This window comes from Gobius niger (assembly GCF_951799975.1).
Source record: "Gobius niger genome assembly, chromosome: 2".
In the NCBI taxonomy this organism is placed as follows: Eukaryota; Metazoa; Chordata; class Actinopteri; order Gobiiformes; family Gobiidae; genus Gobius; species Gobius niger.
The window spans coordinates 20,484,866-20,507,552 of NC_136853.1; the positions used below are offsets into that span (position 1 = coordinate 20,484,866).

General features: G+C 40.4%; 1 protein-coding gene across 1 annotated transcript; it reads left to right on the forward strand.

Moving 5' to 3' along the window:
* Positions 1-3,911: 3,911 nt before the first annotated feature.
* Positions 3,912-22,390, forward strand: nup214 (nucleoporin 214; the record flags this gene model as incomplete). Its single annotated transcript, XM_079552176.1, has 35 exons — positions 3,912-4,062; positions 4,295-4,490; positions 4,559-4,713; positions 4,970-5,168; positions 5,657-5,727; positions 5,818-5,881; positions 5,961-6,064; positions 6,146-6,252; positions 7,093-7,159; positions 7,281-7,404; positions 9,870-10,028; positions 10,194-10,581; positions 10,657-10,790; positions 10,862-10,947; positions 12,028-12,108; positions 12,197-12,346; positions 12,565-12,723; positions 12,797-12,900; positions 13,250-13,423; positions 13,969-14,054; positions 14,134-14,220; positions 14,312-14,617; positions 14,701-14,865; positions 14,983-15,094; positions 15,219-15,282; positions 16,027-16,084; positions 16,181-16,241; positions 16,439-16,494; positions 16,565-18,103; positions 18,322-18,374; positions 18,456-18,633; positions 20,441-20,593; positions 21,026-21,194; positions 22,090-22,274; positions 22,353-22,390. Exons 1-35 carry the CDS (start codon positions 4,021-4,023, stop codon positions 22,388-22,390), a joined length of 5,874 nt encoding a protein of 1,957 aa, XP_079408302.1. The 5' UTR covers positions 3,912-4,020.
* Between the last annotated feature and the right edge of the window lie 297 nt (positions 22,391-22,687).

Here is a 22,687-nt window from a genome sequence, read left to right on the forward strand (position 1 = left end):
TGAGTTTGACTACCTTGTTGGATAGACACTGTATATTCTTGCCTGAAGGGGTATTAGGTCTAGGCTTTTTTATGCCCCTGCGGTATAGTTTGACAGGATAGGACAATTTATCCTACAGGTATTCCCTGTCCTGGGCCAAACTGTACCCGGGTTTATTGAGGCGGAACTTGACCCGCTACACCGGTAGTTGCATGTCATAGTCAACGCATTTCCAAAATAACAACTATGTTAATCTTTTGGTCGGTTTAATATACAGGATTATTGTTAGAGGAGACTGCGGAAATACTATTTTAACTGAAAACGTATTGCACCTTGCTTTTGTGCAGTCTGAAGGTCAGGCTTTAGTGTATGTAGGTGTTGCAGGGATCATGTTGCAGTTTGGACTTCAATAATTGACAGAATATAAATTGCACATATGATATAGAAGTTTACAGAATCTCTGAACTGATAGTAAAAAGTGACCACCCCTTTAAAAGGCTGGTGTAGAGCTGCTATTGTTCAGTTTAACTGTAGCATCACAAAATTTTAAAGTTAAGTTCTTAATTGGAGTGAGTATGGGAATTTTATTTATATGCTTTCAGATTTTAATTTAAAAAGGGGCTGTAACCCTGCTGTACATTTGTCTGATGTAAAGCTCAAAGCGTTTGTAATTTTGTTGTCCAGGTCTTCCAATGTGGTTAAAACCAGGGAGCATTTTAAGATAAAACAAGTAATTTAATTACAACTATTGTTTTGATTTGTTGTTGAAAATGTTTAGATTATATGGATTCAGTCACTGCCTTGAATGTTCGATCACTGCAATTTAACTTGACATTCATTGTTGTCTTCCCAAAGTATTTTGACATTTGAGAATTTAGAGATTTTTACCAAGCAACACAATTCAGATGTGTTGAATTAGCCTAATGTATACAACACTATATACAGTATATCTAAATGTACATCTGTAAAAAACAAAACAACTAAAATTATTAAAGGTGCATTATGCAGCTTTTTATGTGGAACAAAACCTTGACATTTGTGCGTAACTGATCTTTTTGAAACTGAGTGATTATGTTCGATGTATTCTTTTTATTTTAGGTTAATATATTCTAAATACCCTCAAATGAAATAGTAACTTTACTCGAATACAGTTACAGCCTTTTCTAAATACATACAGTTACAATCCAACACAAACTCTAAAACAATTGATCCTGGAGCATCATTTAAGCCACTGCGATGGAACAACTGCCTCTAAAATCCTGCTCTCTCACTCGGTTGTTAATTCGGGTTCAAAGTGCCGTCATGCACAAGCTTAATGTAGAAGCTGCAGTTACACGTATGACCTGAGGTGGCAGTAGTGAGTATACAATGGCTAACTTGCATCTAGCCCCTTTAAGCCGCTGCGATGGAAAGTAAAGGCGCCATGCTAACCACCCATAAAGCCAAAAGGTAACTGACAAAAAGGTAAATTAAGCACAAATTTTCATACAAAAAGTTCCATAATGCACCTTTTAAAAATGAGATTTCTTGCTAGGGATTTTGAAACAGTGCCTTAGATTGTGACTTTGTGGATGAGTTGTGCATAAACATGTTCAATACAAAAACAAGAAACAAACATCAGAAGCCAGAATGAATGAAATGGCGGTTCTGCGCTGTGCTGGTGCATTAAAGAGAACAGACCGATGGGCACTGACCTGAATTATGGCATTTACCATCATGTTTATCTCACATTGATTCAGTTGTTTTCCCTGTATTCTGTTCCAGGGAATGGAGAATGGAGAATGAGTCATTAAGAATGTGTCTTGGCTAATTCTAGAAGAATAGGCTAGATTTGGTTGTGTCAGAATAAGTAAACATTTTTTTATATGGTCTTGTATTTTTTCTATTGTAACATTTGCCATTTTTATACCAAGAAAGAAAATGACAATATAGAAGATGTAAAAGGAAGGCCTTGTTGGCTGAATGAAGATTTTTTTTTTAAAAGTCAAGACATTAAATTCATCTGATACAAACTGATGTGAAACAGGAGCGCTTCAAGCACCTACAGACTTTAACCTAATACTGTACATTAATATGCAAACTCACGGTTGTACCCATAAAATGCATGCCTTTCAGTCATCACTCTTAACACAAAACCTCTGATCTTTATGCACCGTGTATTACGTTACAATACAGAAAAACTTTGCCACTGATCGCAAACAAAGGCTTTGGACTCTCGCATTGAACAAGGTGTTTTGTCACACCCTGGCCTTCAAATGAATGTTTGCATTCAGATTAGCTTATTGTAATAGACCGCAATCTAATATATTATACCTACCCAGTGAGTGTGCATTTGAACCTTTAGCATTTTTCCTTTTTCTCTTTTGTTTTGGGGGGGGAAAAATGCACTAAAGTTTTTTTTTATATGTACGTACAGTTTCATTTTGAATATAATGCCAGCACTTTAGAATTTAGATAAATGAAAGCAAATGTCAAGGATTTAGGAGTGATAGAAAAGCAACTTTTAAAGCCATGTGCTCAGAGCGCTGACAATCAGAATAAGGATGTGACCGAAGTGCACTATTGGGTGAGCTGGCATGAACTGTGCTAGAGCTGTTGGCTTTGTCATTCTCCAGCTTGCTTTTCTTACAGCTTCTAGCCTACTTTTTAGAATGGTGAGACAAATGGTGTTAACTGCAGCCTCCTTGTTTTAAGAAGTGTATCTCTGCAACAAGGATAAACTGATCACCTTGGTGCTTTGTTAAGAGAGTTGTCTATGTTGACATAGGCTAAATCTGCTATGTAAGTCCTAAGTAGACTATTGACCTCTTGATGGACAGTGATCCATGAACTTATCATGCAAAACTGTACTATGATTAAGGTATTCTTCTCAACAGGGCTTGGACCAGCCAGACTATGATGGATATTTTAATTGTTGATATGTCTTTAAGTTTTGAATTAACTGTTAAACTGTGTATGCGCCTTTTGACTCAAGCATCAATAATGTATAGGCTACAACTGAAATGCAAGTTGCCACTTTTGATGTTGCATAAACCTACCTTTCATTCCCATCGTGGTATTTGCAATCATCACTTTGTGATTTAGTGTATGATTTGTGGACATGCAATAGATCTGCTTTCTATTAAAAGGTCCGTACTTCACCAACTTACACTGGCATATCTTTTCCTGAAGATGCTGAACTAACAATACCGTCAAATATCAAAGGGTACAACTTTTGCATAGACGTACATATTTAGATTTACTTAGGTCACCAGCCATTTATCTTGAGACACTTTTTCTTTTAAATTAAATTTAAACATTTTCATTTAATTTAAATTTCAGCTGGTATACATAGCATAGCCACTCAAGCTTATAAACTGAGCACACCTTGCCCAGTTAGCTATTGGGTACTAATATTTTAATTAGCCTAAAAAAAATAACTTTAGTTTCCATCTATGAGAATGTGTGTGTGTTAAGCAAAATAACTTGTCATTTTGAGAATGTAACCTAGAGATTTTATGTTTTTAGTTAGTTGAATAACCCCCAGAGATCCATGATTGAAAAGATATTTTGATTTTGTCTGATTACTCAGGTATTGGGATGCCCTACATGAAAACATAGCCCTTTTTAATCTCTATTTTTATAACATGGTGCTCCCAAAATAGTTTGAGCAACTTAGTTACTTAAAATAACATATAAAACATTTTTCAAAAATATGGTTGCGTTTCGACAGCAAAAACTATTGATTGGATCCGCTACAGCTTTCTGCATTTTATAACTGAGCAAGACACTCACTGAAGAGCTAATTCCTCAGATAGCCTGTTATAAGCATAGACTGTAAACAAAACAAAAAAAAGTTATAAGTTACACAAAGTAGTGGGACATTTATCCAGTAGGTGGCGGTAGCGCAACGCTGTTTCGGCAAAATAAACGTTGAAGAAGAATGACGTCATCACATTTGGTGACACTTGTGCGCGCGGACTGTTTTCTTTTTGGGATAGTTTAAAAAAAACAGCAGAAGGATAAATTCATGATCACAACTTAAAAACTGGTGAATTCAACATGAGCGACGACACAGACTCTCCCCCGGAGAGGGAAATGAAAGTAAGTCGTGTCATTTCTGTAGTGTGCATTTTGGCTAGCTTAGCATTGCTAACATTGTTTCTATTTCAACAACGTGAACCGTGCTCTATACGGGCTGAGTGTTTTTGTTACTCGTTGGTTTCGTTTATGCAGTAACTACTTCGTATCAAAGCCTTAAACAACATACAGGCTGGTGTTCACTGTATTTGACTGAACTGAATTGATGTAACCGGCGTATTGTTTGTTACAACAGGACTTTCAGTTCCGACAGATGAAGAAAATTCGTGTTTTTGATTCACCCGAAGAGTTGCCAAAAGATAGATCCAGTCTACTCACCATTTCAAACAAGTTTGGATTGACTTTTGTGGGCTTTGGCAGAACATTCAAAGCCTTTCAAACGCAGGACTTGCTTGCTGTTGATAAAGCTGATGGCAATGCCAATGAAATAAGTAAGTTTCTATCTTCTGTTTTCATCCGCTTAATGACCTCATATTAATCAGCCCGTTCTCCGCTGCAGTTGAAGGAATTGCTGCCGTGGCAGAAGTAACTGTGGATCTAACAATACATCACATCGCGCTGAGCTGTGATGAACTCTCACTGTCAGTGTGTGGCATTTCTGCAGAAGCAGTTTTGTCTATGACATTTTATGACGTCCGTACCCTTATCAACCAGGTAAGTATTTGACTTTATGTAGGTTGGTAGTTTGCAACAAACTAAGTTCACATGATGATGATGATGATGATTATTAAGAAATCATGTGTTATCTTAAATGGGGGAATAAAACTATTAACCCAAAACAACCCAGTAACTCTTTCAATAATCCACAATTAAATAATTATATATTTTTCCTCTCTTTGCTGAGATACTACCTGTATAATTAAAGAATAATGATATTAATTATACTTTGATTAACTTTTTTCCACTCTAGAACAGACCACAGAAGTTGCCGTTTGCTTCGCTACAGCCTGGAGGGCAGCTGAATACATTTGTGCAGGATCTGAGATGGAATCCACTAACAGCATCCATGTTAGCAGTTTGTCTTTCCGATGGCAGCATGATGATTATAGATGTCAGTGACAGTGTCCAAGTGCAAGCAAGCCTGCCATATTCCCAAGGCATTACGAGCAGTAAGTCACACCTTTTCGAGAATCATAACTACATACAGTATAAGGGCAGTGGGTCGCCAACATTTTTCAGCCAAAGATCACCCGAGAGACGGGCAAAGTCTGATGCAGACAATCTCAATACAGCACAATGCAGAGGTCTCCAATAGATATGAAAGTATGTTTTGACAATGTTAAAATACAAGAGGCACTGCAATGTCTTTATTGGACTGAGGAGGGGATCTAAGTATGGTCAGTATTCATAGATCTACAAATGCTTTAGAACTATAGATCCAAGTATGGAGTGAATGAATAGTGCAATGTGAAGCGTCTTTGAGTGTCCAGAAAAGCGCTATATAAAACTGATGCATTATTATTACGCATGCACATTGCTACATTCAAATTTGTGCAGCCGTGTTTGGTCCTCACCAGCTCTCATTTTTAGCTTTTGCATGAACGAAAAAAACGTATTCACTGTCAAAAAAAGATCATTTTTGTCTTGGATTTGACAGTTTGCTGGAGTCCAAAGGGAAAGCAAATTGCTGCTGGGAAAATGGATGCCACAGTCAGACAGTACACACCCGTAAGTGAAATGTTATAGATATTAAGGACAATTTCTGTAACCAGTACGGCTCTGATTATGATGATTTTATCACATTTTTTTCTTTCAAAGACACTGGAAGAGAAGAAAGTCATTCCATGTCCAAACTTTTACACCTCTGACAATCCTGTTAAAGGTGCGAATGCTTCATTGCTGTAATTCAGTTTATGGACCTGATCAATGATGAACATGTCTGCCTGTTCTCTCTCCTGTAGTTCTGGATGTGTTGTGGTTGAGGACATTCGTGTTTGCGGTGGTTTATGCTGCTGCCGACGGCTCCCCTGAAACTCCCCCTGATCTCGTGGTGGTTTTGTTGCCTGTGAGTATGTCTTATTTGTTGTACTAGGGAAAAGCTTTCGGAGTAGACTCGACCCCTAACTGTAAAATGTTTTGTTCACAGAAAAAGGATGAGAAAGTACAAACAAAATATTTAAATTTCAGCGACCCCGTTTATGGCAACTGCACTGAGAGGCAGCACCACTACTTTCTCAGCCAAATAGAGGACTGGTGAGTATTAAGGTTCACTACTGACACCCACTGACAAAAACATTCAATAAGACATAGCTTAGTGCAGATTTAAAGGAATAGGCCACCGTTTTTACATACTAAGATATGTTCTTAGCTCACTTTAGTCGAGTTAATATATACCCGTCTGGTCTTTGTCCGCGCGCTCTGTCACGCAAACGGAGCACATACGCAGCCTCTCCCACATGTCATATAGCTCCGAAAAAGCTCACGATAGAAGCTACCAAGCTCTTCCACGTGTTCCCTATTTAAATAAAGTTACGTGAAGTGTTTTCATGCGAAGTATATTTACCCAGAAATGTAGCATGTCGATTTTATAAGCAAATAAAAAGGGGGACTATATTGTGAGGCGTAATGATACGAGGAGCACAGCGTCCGCGTAGTAACTCCTAAAGACTTCCCCCGCTCACTTCCGTCAATAACCTTTAGGAGTTACTGCGCGGACGTTTTACTCCTCGTATCATTACGCCTCACAATATAGTCCCCCTTTTTATTTGCTTATAAAATCGACATGCTACATTTCTGGGTAAATATACTTCGCATGAAAACACTTCACGTAACTTTATTTAAATAGGGAACACGTGGAAGAGCTTGGTAGCTTCTATCGTGAGCTTTTTCGGAGCTATGTGACATGTGGGAGAGGCTGCGTATGTGCTCCGTTTGCGTGACAGAGCGCACGGACAAAGACCAGACGGAGATATATTAACACGTCTAAAGTGAGGTAAGAACATATCTTAGTATGTAAAAACGGTGGCCTATTCCTTTAAGGCACTGCTGCATATTGACACTGTAATGGTCCCTTTTTTTTTTTTTTTTTTTTAGGGACATGTTTTTTGCGGCTTCGGCAGCAGCTCTTGAAGTCAGTCCTATTGCAAGACAAGACGATAAGGTAACTTGTGTACAATTTCTTGCCATTAAAGTATCTTTGCAGAAGTTTGAGTACTTTTTCAGGAAAGACTGGACTGTGTGCCCAGGATGAAATGATTTCTAATTATGATTCATTTATCTAGAACTGGGAGTTGTGGCTTCTTGAAGATTCCAGCCGAGCAGAGCTGCCTGTGACGGATACCAGTGAAGACACCTTTCCACTTGGTTTAGCGATAGACTTTACTAACCAACAGGACATCCGCATATGTAAGTGTGCCATTTGTAAAATCTACACCCAAAGTTGAGGTTCAGGTCAAAAATGAAATCTGGAAAAACCCACATGGCTCCATTTATCAAAAACACAATATTTCGTTTCACTGTTTGCCGATTGATGTCCAAGTCTATCTGCCTTTAACTCCAATCACAAAATATTTGGCTGGTTGCAACAAAACCAGGTTCCCACGGGGCTTTAAAAGTAATGAAATGAGTTATGCCACAATGAAGGCCTTAAAAGTTATTTTTTAAAAAGTATTAAGTCGGATTTAAACTAGTGTTAAATCTAAACTTCTTAGAAAATGTATTTTGCCAACGATATTGCCAACTATTTTTACTGCATGCTTCTGTCAAAAACACAAAAACTATGGTCTGAAACAATCTCAGCTGCAGTTTTGTTTGTACAAAATAGTACACAATACTTTGCTCAAAAAATGATGCCTAGATCTCTTGCATTTGTGGCAATAAACGTGTATCGAGGCGCTGACAGGGCATTAAAAAGCACTAAAATGACCACCTGTAGAAACACTGAAAATGTGCATCTGGTGGAGAAAACCTGAATTTATGCACATAGTTATCGCATGAACCTTTGAAGCTGTGGCCTTAAAAGTTTTTCATGAGACTAAAGCTATGACTAAAATGTACAGATATTTTAGTCGACTAAAATAAGACTAAATAAAAATGAAAAGGAGAGACTGAAATTATCCAATGAAAGAGCCTCATATCATGTGAATCCTCTGCCAAAGGAAGAGCTCTGAGCTTTGTTCATGCGGGAGCAGCTCCATGAAGCAGAGGACCTTGATTATTTATGATTATAATAAATATTGTAAATGCAAAGGCGACTGAATTTGTCTTAAATTTTAGTCGACTAAAACTAGACTAAAATTGAAGATTTTTTTTTTGACCAAATCTCAACTAAAATTTAATTACATTTTCGTCAGAAGAGTTAAAGGCTAAAGCTAAATTGAAATATGTCAAAATGAACACTGCTCAAACGTACACAAACCGTGCTCTCGCTGTCGCTTCAGACATTCTTCAAACGCTGCAGATGTTTGTGCTAATGCGGGTCAGGTGAGATGGGGATGTTGTGTACTGCGAGGCTTAGAGGTGTCGAGCTTGTCTTTGCCTCTGCAGTAGGACAAAGTTAGCATGCAAGAAAGGCCACATTTATTGTTTTTTATCATTAAAACAAAAATCAAATCAAAATGATGTTTTTTATTATTATTTTTCCCAAAATCAACCAGCCGTTGCCTGGTCTGCCGCACTATTCCTCTCAACAAAAACACGGATCAAATTGGAAAAACAAACTTTGATTTTCAAAGTAAATGCACTCTGCATGGACTTTATTTTAACAAAAATGTCACTATTGCTAGCCTGGCTATCGCTAGACAAAATATTGCAAATTATATTTAGTCTGGGGACCACCCATTCATTTTCTCGTAGGAGAGGTGTGGTTTACTATTGTCGATCATCTGTACAAATGTCTATCATATGCGTCTGCACGTAGCCGTAGCCAATCGTATCAGATGACGTACGATGTACCCGCGGTAAACCTTTGAGCTAAACTATTTAGAACACGGTCTAAAGCTTGATCGAAAGATGGCGTCGTTGCTGTCATGTTGGATCTGTAAATAATATATTTTTTATTTTATTTTATCCATAAACAAACTACAAGCTTCCGTATGTGGAATAGCGAGTCATTTGAGCACAAACTATTTTACACAATATAACCTTGATGTTTCCACTCTGGAAAGTTGATCACTTTTGGCTGTACAAACAATCACAACCCAATTAGATATTTATTGCGCTCAGTCGTATAACTGTTCTCTGCCCCTCTGAAACCTGTGAAAGAGAAGGAGGCTCAGCTTGTATACTTGTACAAGCACAGTATTGCTAAATATTGTCTGTGTTCATGCAGAGCCAACTGCAGTGCGATGTGTGTAAAGAATAGTGATTAGCTCCTGTCTAGGTCTTCTCTTTTATCTAAACTGGCCCAGGCTGCCAGACACTCACGTAGAGCTGCTGCTGCTGCTGCTGCTGCTGCTGCTGCTGCTGCTGCTGCTGCTGCTGCTGCTGCTGCTGCTGCTGCTGCTGTCTAGACATATCTTTCTACATTGCAGAAAACAAGAAAACAAGCCTCTATTTCCAGTAACATCTTATCTTGGTTGTTTCAAATCTTTAGTTTGACATTATCAGAAAAAGACTGTTCATCATTAGAAATTGACCAATAAGGATCTTATTTTATGTTGCGCCAATTTTAATCAATATTACCCGAAAACTCACTCATTTTAAATCCGGAGAGCTACACTGCCATAGAAAGGTTTAAGTATGTATTTGCAAAGATATTTAGGCACTGACCATAATCCTGAAGCCATGAATGCAAAACAGGAGTAAACTGCAAAATGTACTGTTACCACTGTGTTAATTAACTCTGTGAACCATTTCTTCTTATGCAAAAGCTGATGAGAAGACCTTACCTCCTGCGCCTGTAATGCTGCTGCTGTCTACACATGGATTACTCTGCCCGTTCGCTCTGCTCAACTTTAACCCTGGGATGAAACAATTGGTGTCTCCTTCCTCACCTTTATCCTTGGAGGGGGAGCGATTACCTAAGCTAGGTATGACAGCTGTAGTTTTAAACAAATTGAAATGTAAGCTGAAACATGTTCAACTGGAAACGGCTCTGGACAAATGTCTGCTTTATTTTGTAAGCTTTTGCTACATTTAAAGTAAGTTGATTTTTGTTTTTGTGTGTGATCATGGGGTGTCGTCTTTGCCTGCAGGTTCTGCATCTATAATCCAGAAAACGCCGTCAGTCCAATCGACCCCTGCAGCGTTTCCACCCTCTGCTCCCGCCCCTGTAGCTCCCGCTGCTGCGCCCTTCAGCAGTGTTCCTGTGGCTCCTCTGTCATCTTCAGGCTTCACATTCTCAATTCCTACTACATGCTCTACATCTGCTCCCTCAGCCTTTTCACTCAGTGCGTCCACAGCCTTTGGCTCAGGGCCCCCAAGCTTCTCTTTTGCCCCTAAACCAGTCTCTGAAACGCCACCCGCACTGTCTGCATTCTCCTTTACTAGCCCTTCTACCAAACCATTACCTGTAGCCCCAGCTGCCCCAACACCTCATAGTGTTGCTACCACACCTGCTGTAAAGGTTAATCTTAATGAAAGGTAAAGCCCTATTCACTGCAGTGTTATGTCAATGTTTGTTTATAATGTTTTAATGCATTTCATTGTTTTTGACAGATTTTCGTCTCTAGACACTACAACTCCAGCCACACAGCCCTTTTCCTTCATTTCATCTGCACCGAAAACAATCGTCTCTAGCTCAAGTAACTTCGCCTCCCCCTCGGTGCCAGCGCCCAAACCACCTGTGTTGGGTGAGCCATTTTTAAAGTCTATAGACTCTCTGATGCTAAACTCTTGCTGTGTTAACTTCACCATCTCTCAGCCCCAGTTCGTCCAGTCCAAGCGAGCACCCCGGCCACGGTTGTCCAGAAACCTACGCCAACAGCACAAGCTCCAGCCCTGTCACAGGTTTGATTTAAGTGTTTTAAAAGGTCAATGCATACACACAGCTCATACATTTTAACCCCACCTGAACCAAGCATGTTTTCTCTTGTCCAGCTTTACCCAAATCTAAAGGCTTCTTGAAAAAAGCATAAAAATAGCAACAAATCGAGAAGAAAATGAGGATAACGCAACAAAAACGCAACACAAATATGACTAAAAAGAGATGAAAATGTGACACACAGTCATAAAAGAGCAACAAAAAGCGATGGAAAAAGAACATCAAAAGTGACAACTCAGGGAAATAGATCCATTTATACTGGCCTATAGACTGTACGCTCCAATCAAGAAGCTTTTAGTTTTGGGTAAAGCCGAACTGGAGAAAATGTGCTCGGTAAAGGCGGATGGTAAGAGGTTTAACCTTAGAGTTCAATTCACAAAGTATTTTTTTCAGGCAAGAGCTAGAATCAGCCTTAGGATATGTGGGCAAATACTAGACAGTAGAGTTTGTTGCAAAACTGATCTGCAGATTGTTGGGGGGACTTGGAAACATGAAATGTTGAGCCTAGTGTGAAGCCTTCCTTAAAATTATGATTATAGTTGTTTTACATTATCCAGATTTTGTCTGTGTCGCAGTGCCAATATCAGTACACCAGTAAAGGAAAAGCCAATTCTTTTGATGACACCATAACATGTGTTTATCAGTAATCATCTTGATGATCCTGGTCAGACTGGCCAGCAGAGGGCATCACGACCCTCCTAAGCACTTGGTCTACTTCTAGTTTTTATATTTATCATTCTCAGACTGATTATTTTAATTTATGTAATCTGGCGATGTGCCCCTGATACTAAAGTATTGATACAAGAATGCAGTTGTTTTATGAAGGAACATTTTTCACAATCACATTGGAATAAATGTGTTTCTTTAGAATTAGTGACAAATTGTAGATCTGTGACGTGAGCCCTGTTTCACATAATAAATCATGAGGTGCCCCTGTGATTCTGGTCTGTTTGCACACCGGTTGCTACGAACAGCAGAACTATAATTGTGGCAACTAAAAACTATTGTTTTTATGTTTTTATATTTAACACAAAACAAACTTGCAGGGTGCAGTCAGTGTAAAGTCCTTGGAGAAGCAGGTGCAGCAAAAGGATTCTGATCCAATCATGGCTGGAATTATGGAGGAGGTAACTGCACGGACAACTGACCCACACAAAGAGTTTATTATTTATGATATACTGGATATTATCAATTGACTTGGCATTGTTTCTTTAGATTGCACACTTCCAAAAGGAACTTGATGACCTCAAAGCGAGAAGTGCAAAAGCAGACTTTAAGGTCGGCACCAATGAAGAGATGAAGGAGCTGAGGAAAGAGTCTGAAAACGTGCATGTTTTCACTCTAGAGATCAAGGAAACCACAGAGGTAAGACATTTTGTTTTGTTGTTCCTTCGAATAAAGTGTAAATGTACATTTCAGTCCGGACCTAAAAGTTGGTTGAGGTACTAATTTTTATCGCCTTATGATTAATGCTTGAATCGACTGATTTCTCTGAGGAAATACTGTATTTTGATGTTAATTAAACTAAAACAGTTTTTATTTTAATGCCCATATTTATAATAATTTGTTATTTTTGTTTTGAGTCACTGCATGGTGACATTGGCATGTTGAAGACCACCCTATTGGAAGGATTTGCTGGAGCAGAGGAGGCCAAAGCACAAAGTGAACTCAGCAAAGACAGAAATTACAGACACCTTCTCTACAAGAGACCCCTAGACCCTCGCAGTGAGGAGCAACTGAAGGTTAGAAATGGGAAGGGACAAAATCCTGAAAGTTGAATAAAAAATTATATTTGCTACTTATTTTTTTTACAAGGAAATCCGTCGGTTGTACCAGTATGTCTTATTTGCCGTGGAGGACGTCAATGATGTCTTGGATGTGGAATGGGAGAAACATTTGGAAAAGAAGAAAAAGCAAAGGTTTGTATCATTTGTTTTAATATTTGTGCACATGATAGCTGCTGATAGTTCAAAGTACCAGCAGTAAAAATAAAGAAAAGATTGCAGTCTTTTGAGATACTGTATGTAACCTAGCATGAGCCAAATTGATATTACAGCGCTAGTAGCATTAGCACTTATCAATCTGGGATCGCTCCAGCTTAAATAGTTTGAGGTGAGGACAAACTTTTTGGTGCAGTATTTGCTGCTTTGTGAATTTTAGCTTTGCAGGCCAGGCAAGGTTAGTAGATGTGTGCTTTGTCAGAAACAATTGAGATTATTTAATAAAGCCATAATGTTGATTATGTATAACATAAATCTGATGTTTCAGGCACATGATGGTACCAGGGCGTGAAAGCCTTTTCACTACACTGTCTAACAACTGGTACATTATAAACCAGCAGAAGAACAGACTGGATCAGTTGATTAAACAACTGACTTCACTGCACCTCTACATGGCACCTCCACAATCGATAACAAGCTCCACATCGGCAGCTACATTCAGGTGTGTCACAGACCGTGGTGTCGCTGTCTCGGGGGTGATGTTCCATCTTCTCTCGTTGCTTCTCGTTTGTGTTTCATATGTCTGTAATATTTCTCCATGGATAAAACTGACTGGATTATTGCAGATGCTAAATAAAAAGGCTTTTCAAAAGTCTCATCTCCACACGGCACAAGCTAAGGCAGACTAACTGCAGCATACTGCTATAACAGTTATGGGATGGAAACCGCAATATGTGCTTGATTAAAAGTTATTTCAGACCAGTGAAGTACTTTGTGAAAGGAACAGTCTTTCACATTGCCTCTGGTATAAAGACAGGAAACGGAGAGTCTACAAAAACTGTTGCTAAAAAAACTAGCTTCATCAAGCTTGAATGATCATCTACATTCTGTTACTGTCACCAAAGAATAATCTCAAACCTGCCCGATATCAGATTGGTGTGAAAAAGCCTTTACCTGTGGCTTCAATTAAACTTGTTTGGATTGAAAGTAGATGCTATAACCATCTTTTACCTATCCTTCAACATCATTGTATGTTTTCTGTTGCAGCATGGATGGTGAATTAGAAAGTTTAAGGGACGCGCTTTTGAAAGCTAAGCTAGAAAGCTCTCCCAAGGAGTCATTAAAAACTCAAGGTATTTTGACCTGCATGATCCGTGCAATGCAGCGATGGCATTTTTAACTGTCTACTTACTGTGTGTGCATCATTTGCAGCTGCCAAAATCTCACCTGTAAAACAGTCTCAACTTCGCAACTTCCTCTCAAAGGGTCAGATGCCGCCTGTCAGATCAACAGCGCCAGGTTAAACTCTCACAAAAACTACTTAATTTGGGAGTACCGAATTAAAAAGACTAAATGAATATAAATGCTGTTCATGCATTCTTTTGTTCAGCCAACTTGTCCCGCTCAGCCTTCCTTTCACCAAAGTACTATGAAGACCTGGATGATGTGAGCTCGACGTCCTCCCTATCCCAGTGCCTGGATCCTGACCCACGACACCTGGAGCTGGAGGAGGAAGAGGAGGAACTGCAGCAGCCTTTACCAGTTATTGCCCCAACACTGTCCAGTTCGCGACATCCCACGGTTGTGAGGACGCCTTCTATTCAGCCAGGCTTTGGGGCCATTCAGTCGACTCCTTTAGCCAAACTCCAGTCTTTGCAGGGTATGGGCTTTGGACTGAGCCCAATTCCAAGCCCAGGTAACTAACTAGACATGGCATCCTTTTGATTATAAACACTCATTATTACTAAAGTGACTTTTTCTGATATTGTTTCTGTACAGTCCCAAGCAGTAAGATGAGCCTCAGTGGAGCTGAAAGCACAGCACTCGCTACAAAAACAGTTAAACATCTCCCAATAGAGAGACACCCTGTGCCTGTGTCTGTGTCTGCTCAGCAAGCTGCAGGTACTGCTGCTCTGCGCAGACAAATGGCCAATCAAAAGCCAGGTGGGTTTACTACACTGTTGCCACTTTATTTCAACTTGCTTCATAAAATTTTACTTTTTTACAAGTTGGACTTGAAGAATTTTAAATAAATTCTGGCATTTCTGTTTTTCCTACCAGCTGCTGGAAATGCATCATTGACAGAATCTACCCTCAAGACAGTTCCCCAGGTGGTAAATGTCCAAGAGCTGAAAGACAAAGGACCATCTGTACCAGTTTCTGCTCTGATTGGGTAAAGACTTTACAGTTCTTATGGTTTTCTGAATAAGGTCTTTATTTAAACTGGTGTATAATATAGTATAATAATTTAGTCTATATGTATATATGGTAACTAATATTCCCCCTAAATGTTTTAGCTCGTCAGTGCTTAATCCAGCAGCTCAAGTGGCACAGCAGGTTTTGAACACGGTGCCTAAACGGGTGAGTATTAATGCTCTATTTTTTAGTTTAGTTTTATTCTTTTCTCACATCCCGTTGGCTTCTACTCAGAAACACTTCGGGAACCGCTTGGAAAATGAAAAGCAAATAGCACGTGCAAAAGGGGATCAGCAGTAGAGTAATTTATTTTTTACTCATGCAGCGTTTTTCTTATTAACACATCAGATTTGGGGCCCTAATACTGTAATTCAGGAAGCATCAAATGGAAAATTGAACAACATACCAAAAAAATAGCACATTTTGTTGCTGCTTGTTTAGCACCTGCCCTGATAAATGACCCCTTAGTGCTTTGTTGTAAGTGCTTCTATGTAATGGTCCTTACTTGATCCCTCCATGCTCACATTCTGCTCTCTACAGCCCCCTGCAGGCTATTCAATCCATTTCTAAAATATAAAACAAAGAGTTGGTACAAGAGTTATGCTGCGTTCAGACTGCACGCTTTTCAGGCTTCAAAATCAAAGCCCCAGTTAGACGCTTGTGCTTATTGAAGTCAGACACGAGGCTCAGCTCAAAGTGTGTTCTGAAGCAGAGCCTCATCTTGGAAGGAGCTCTTGCCTAAAAAATAACTGCTGTTTGGGGCTAACTAGTCCCTCTTTCCTACTGCCATGTCTGCTCTTTCAGGTGGTTAGTGACTGGTGTTGTACAATACCAGGCAGTTAAAACCACAAACTGGCATAATTTATTTCTGTTGCATAATAAATGTTTTGTTTTGTTTTGTTCTTTTAGCTGCCATCCCAAGTTTCTCCAAAGATTTACACTGAAAGTGCATCGAGTTTTGTGTTTGGTGAGCATTGTTATGCCCAATATTCAGGTCTGATGATACCAGAGTAAAATTTACATTTTGTAATTAACCATTTCTGGTTTATATTGTGCTTTTCAGGGATGTCTGCTACCACTGCAGCAGAACAAAACAACAGTAAAGGGTTCTCCTTTACTTCAACGTGAGTGGATAAAAAGCTTTATGAACAGTTCTTGATTTGTATTTATTGTCAGTAAAAAAATTCTTTAGATTTTGCATTTATATATGTTTGTAACTTTGTAAACTGAAGCTCAAGGTAGCAGTAAATGTTAAAGATTTTCACTGAGAAGATAAAGAAATATCAGCCTGAATGTCATTTTTGCTAATGATATTTTACAGGTCTACACCATTTGGTTTTACATCAGTTGCTCCACAGGGAACTGGAAATTCACAAGGTAAAACCCACCAACTGTTTTTCCTAAAGATTCTGTTATTTTATTTTTTAAAGTTTGTTTCCTTTTGTAGCAAAGGACGCCTCCAGTAAATTCTGCTTTGGAAGTAGTAAATCTGTTTTTGGTCAGACATCTGAAGAAGAGCAGTTCTCTCTTACCCCAAAATCCACTTCTCCAGCGTTCGGCTCCTCCGCTCCGGCTCCAAGCTCCACAGTTGAAACCAAACCATCTTCTACACAGTCCCCATTCACAGAGCCACAGCCCCCCAAGACGGCATCTGGAGATACAATCGGTGTCTTCACAGAAATTCGTTTAGGTCAAGGAGAAGCTAAAGATACTTTCCCTAAACCTGCATTCAGCTTTGGCGAAAGTGCACTTGAAACAGAAATGACACCTGGGCAGTTTACCTTTGGAGCTGCTGCCCAGAAGACGACTGAGGAGTCTCCTGGAGCTGAGCAATCCAAGAACAGTTTGTTTAAGCCTCCGGAGTCGACCACAAAAGTGTCTTTCTCTCTTCCCCTGTCTGGCTCAGGATCTGCTCCCTCACCTTCATCTTTTATGGGTCTACTCGCTACGCCGCCTTCATTAGAGTCTTCAGAGGAACCTAAACCCCTCACCGCAAGCTCTGAACCCACATTGGAACCGGACAAACAAGCTGAGGTCGTGAATGTGGAGCCTACAGCAACTCCAGGGGCAGCACCAGAGACACCAGACACCAAAGAGCCCGCAGCCGTTGCTCCTGTCCCGACGTTTTTGGCTCCCAGCCCCTCACCTCCTGCTGCAGAAGCCCCTCAAACCTCCGCTGAACCTGCCCCAGAACCTCCCACTGCTGCAGTGGTGGCCACCTCAGAGGCTGCTGTGGTTACTGCAGCCCCTCCTCCTGCACCGGCACAGACGAGCACTTCTGATACACCAGGCTCTATATTTACCCAGGCTCTTCCTGCTACAACTGACAGTACCACCATTGGAACCTCACCAGTTGTCATAACTGTTGCCACGATTGTTACCACCCCAACCCCTACTACTGCCAGCACCGCAACCACCACTGCATCGGTTTCAGTGTTTGGGCAACCTGCTGGCACTCCCGCTTCTACACCCGCTCCTACACCCGCTCCTACACCCGCTCCTACACCCGCCCCTACAGCCGCCCCTACAGCCGCCCCTACAGCCGCCCCTACAGCCGCCCCTACAGCCGCTCCTGTGCCATCAACCACCGCACAGCAGGCAACATTCACGTCACCTGGGTTTGGCTCAGGAGTCGGCACAGGTTTTAGCAAACCTGTATTCGGCCAGGTGAGCGGCTTTGGCCAGCCGGTCAGCAGCGCCGAAACACCTGCAGGCTTTTCGTTTAGCCAGTCGTCGTTTGGTGCAAGTCCGAGCAGCACAAGTACCAGCGGTGGTCTTTTTGGAGCTTCCACAGCGAGCAATGTGAGCTCATTCTCCTTTGGCGCCAGCAGCGCTAACACGGCGAGCAGCACTGGCTCTGGGCTTTTTGGACAGAGCACAGCTCCTCCAGCGTTTGGCCAGAGCTCAGGGTTTGGCCAGGCCTCTGTGTTTGGAAGCAACACATCAACTTCCTCGTCATCAGGCTTCAGCTTTGCACAGCCATCAGGTGAGGTTTGATGTTTTCATACAGGAATAGATTAAGTACAGCATCATATTGAGTCTATTTGCATAATAAAGAAGACCTCTGTACCTGGTTCTGTACTGTATAGCAGCATTATTACAGAACCTGGTGGCATAAAGGGTGTTGTTACTTTCCCAACCAGTCTCTCTGCTGACATGTTTTGCCATTTACAATAATAAATTGTGTACACTTCTATTCTGTAGGTTTTGGTTCCTCTACCACCCCTGCGTTTGGACAACCAGCTAGCTCAGGCAACGTCTTTGGACAGGTATTTAGGCATTTGGACTGTGTTTTTATTGCACTGACAAAATTAAATGACTATAACATTTTCTTGCAGCAGCAAGCGCCCTCCGGTGGTGGTCTGTTTGGCTCTTCTTCAGGCAACACAACAGGCTCCTCTGGTGGTGGAGGCTTCTTTAGTGGGCTTGGAGGTAAACCCAGTGAAGATGCTGCCAACAAGAACCCATTTGGGGCGACAGCCTCCACTGGAGCCTTCGGGCAACCTGCTCAGACAGGTACATTTCTTGCAATGGACAAATGAGCAAAACATTTTGCAAAGCACAGTTAATATTCTCAAGTAAAAAATGTGTGCTACATCCTTCACAGCGCAGCTAGCTTATAAAAGTCATCATGACGATGTATAGAAAGTTTCACAGTTCGTGTGTCTGTCCCAGTTTTGTACTGGGCAATCTGATCGTTTTGAGCAGGGGACAGGCGCATGACGGGGACTGGGTTGCACAAAGTGCGGTGGTGTTTAGTGATTAGGGATGGGAACCTTCTACCTTTCTCAAGTAGAACCGGTTCTACTTGAGAAATCCATCGGAACCGTATGTCTCCTTCATTAACGATGCCTCTTATCGATGCCGCTTTGCCTTTTTTATATTCTAAACCTGCAGACTGGAGCTGCTGCAGATCCATGTCTGCAGATCCACGTCCTGCTTCACTTCATCACAAACTATGCTGCACGTTGTAACGAGTCCATATGAATCTGTCCTTTCTATAAACACTGATAAACATGCAGCTGCTGTGCACTGAAGAACCAAAACAATGTGCACCTGCTAACACATCAGAATAACAATTATTTATTTATGGCCACACAACAGCACAGCGCAGAATGAATGGTCACATTTATATATTCAGGCTCTCAAAGCGCTTTACATCAAGGATCCACTCACCCATTCACATTTCCATTCATACACCAATGTCAGGCAAGGTGGGTGAAGTGTCTTGCCCAAGGACACAATGACAAGACTGCCCTACTATCTACGCCACTGACCCTTGGTCATAAAGTTAGAAGAAGGGAGAGAGATGGGTAAGATAATCCCCAACGACCTGTTTATGTGTCCGCTTTAGCTCCTCCTCTGCGTGCCATTGTCAACACTGCCGGAATTTGTTGAAGTAGTAAAACATGTATTTTAGAGAAACGAGTGTCTGCCCCTCTGAAATAAACATTTAAGTTTTATATCCTGTTAATTTAATAACAATTTTACAATAGCTTTTTTATAAATGCTCTGTGTGAGGAAGTGTATGTCAAAAGAGAACAATTTATTAGCCCATCTGTTTAGATGAAAACTACAAGAAGCATGCACAAATTATATTTACTATATTCATTCATTTGGAATCAATAAGAACCGGATCGATAAGAGAAATGATCAGTGGCATTGATATCGATAAAAACATATCAGTTCCCATCTCTCTGCAGTGGCAGACTTTTGCCTTTGTGCACCAGAGTACTGACAATTGCTTTGAGGGAACTGGATAGATTGTGAACGGTCTTTGTGGCCAATTATTCGAGAAAGTCTGATGCACTGAATTCTTTCTGCTGTTTAATTCCATTGCAAACACTGTGAACTGTAGCTCATTATTTGTGATAATAAATCATTGTAACTCATATAGAAACAATCTAACATACAGATACACATAATCTGTTTAAAATGTACATTTCGCTTATTGGAAATTGAGGCAATATCATAAGAAAATGCCTCCATCCCTCCCTAATACTTATTTCCATATCCATTTGTTAATTGGTTTTCCATAGACTGCTTGTTTTTGTTGTAGCTAATTTAAATTATATAATTTATACAAATCAAGTGTTTTTCATTTTAAATGTAAGTTTAACTTAAATTTACATACAATCTGAGTCATGTTTAGGTACAACACAACACTCCTTTCCAGGTCTTTAAAAGTCTTACATTTTACATGTATGTGCAGGAGCCCTGATAAACGACTTAACGTGGCTCACATCTGTATTCTGTCATTCTTACACTGCCTAAAACATATTAAGTAATGGAACGACTGACACGTTTCTTGTATTATGCTCAGGGGGCAGTGGTCTGTTTGGGAACACCGGAGCCAAGGCCTTTGGTTTTGGACAAACTGCTTTTGGAGACCAGAAATCCACAGGGACTTTTTCCTCGGGAGGTGGAAGTGTTGCAGCACAAGGCTTTGGCTCCTTTTCTTCACCAACAAAACCAGGTATAAAATATATTGCTTGTCATTTCTTTGAACGTTGCGCCCTTTTACATTGTGTTGAACATGATCTCCTTGCCTGAGCTAAACAGAAATTGCTGATGCCATGTTACCTCCTGCACTAAGTCACTTGCAGTTCTGTGTATTCAGGTTTCTGTATCTGTTCTATACTTGACCTTTTACAAAATCCCACTGAAAACTACTTGTATACAAATGTTCTGTCATTGGCCCATGTAGAGGGAATGTAATCTTGTTACTTTGGCTCAATCAATTATTTACTGTGCCATGATTCTTGGGCTGTAATTTCATCACACTGTTTCCCCCATGCCCCCCCCTCCCTAGGTTTGCACTGGTGTTAGCATGAAGTTTTGTAATCACTCAGGCTATGTATAGCTACAGTTCATTAACTACATTTTTAATGTACCTGTTGTCTTTCAGGTGGCTTTGGCAGTGCACCAGTGTTTGGGAGTCCCCCTGCTTTTGGAAGTGCTCCTGCATTTGGTCCAGCGGCTTTTGGGACAACCCCTTCTTTCAGTAGCCCTCTGGGATCATCTGCCGGCAAAGTGTTTGGGGAAGGAACGGCTGCTTCCAACATGGGAGGATTTGGGTAAGAAAAGTTAGATCATTTTACATACATGCCCACACTGCTTTATTATTTTTATTTTTGTTATTGTTGTCGTTGTCGTTGTTATTGTTGTTGGCGGCAACCAAAGTAGCATTTTGATGAAACCTAACTTTTTTTTTTTTTCATTTTCAAACTTTTTTTTTCCTCATGTTATGCCACTTTTGTTGTGGTAATGAGCCAAAAATCTGCAAAGCTCCTTGCAGGGGTAGATTATTCCCCACAGATAATCTGTTTGAGGTCATTCTGCCTGCAGATTATACTGGCCTGCTCTCTCTTTCATTCTCTCGTTCTGTGTGGTGGGCGTGGGTCCTGCTGAAGGGATTATTGCTAAACCTCATTTCTCAATCCTCTAGTCCCCTCTCTTAGACACACATATACCATTTGACACCCTCTGTCCACCTTTAGCGTGAAGAACTGCATCTGTCACAGATATAACTACATTTTGTTAGACGCCACCTTCTTCATTGTTAGTGAGGTGATTATGGATGTGCTGTATTCTACATAAAGGTCGACTAATATGGGTTTTTCTAAGGCCGGTGCCGATTTTTGTGGATTTTGATCGGCTGATGTCGATATGCAATTTTTAAAAAATATCAGTCTATAATCCTGTGTGTGATTCCTCGAAACTGTAAAATGTGTCATTGTTTCCTGTAACAGCACGGGGCGCTTTATTAGAGGCACAAGGCTGATTTATTCATCACATCACATCTGTTTAGCTGAGAACTCATTTGAAAGACAAAAATTAGAAGATTACCGAACAAAAAGTCTCCATCACTTTCGGTTCCAGAGATATCGGCCTTTTTAGCAGCATATTGTAAAATACCCAAATATTGGCCCGATCAACATCTAATTCTATATATCACCTGTAACTTTTCAGATTTGGCAGCCCTTCCAATGCCCCGACTTTTGGCGCATTAGCCACTCAGAGCACTCCTTCATTCGGGGGTCTCGCCCAACAAGGATCTGCATTTGGAAGTCAACCCAGTGGCTTCTCAGGCTTTGGACAGCAGCAGCAGCAGCAACAGCAGCAGCAGCAGCAGCAGCAGCAGCAGCAAAGTGGAGGTGAGGATTCTGACATTATTCCTTACAGTATACTTGTACTGGAGTCCTCAATGTTTACCATTGTTGGTGTTTTTGTAGGATTTTCAGGAAACTCCTTTGGTTCATCTAATCAGTAAGTACTGTCAATGGGCCACTGCGTTTGGGATATTAGTTTAGTTTAGTTTAGTTTAGTTTATTTCGACAATGTGCAAAAATATTAATCAAAGCACCAGATTTAGCTTGAGCTAGTTTCCATCTGCAGTCCTTGATCCAAAAGTATCTGAAGCTCATATTTCTGTCTATAGCACTGCTTTCTGCAGCCACACTTTTTAATTATCTGCAACAATATAAAAGAATAAATAAACTTTGTGTATGTTTCCAATTGAAACCTTAAAAAAATAAAAACTTTACTGTAATTTTTACGGCATACTTTA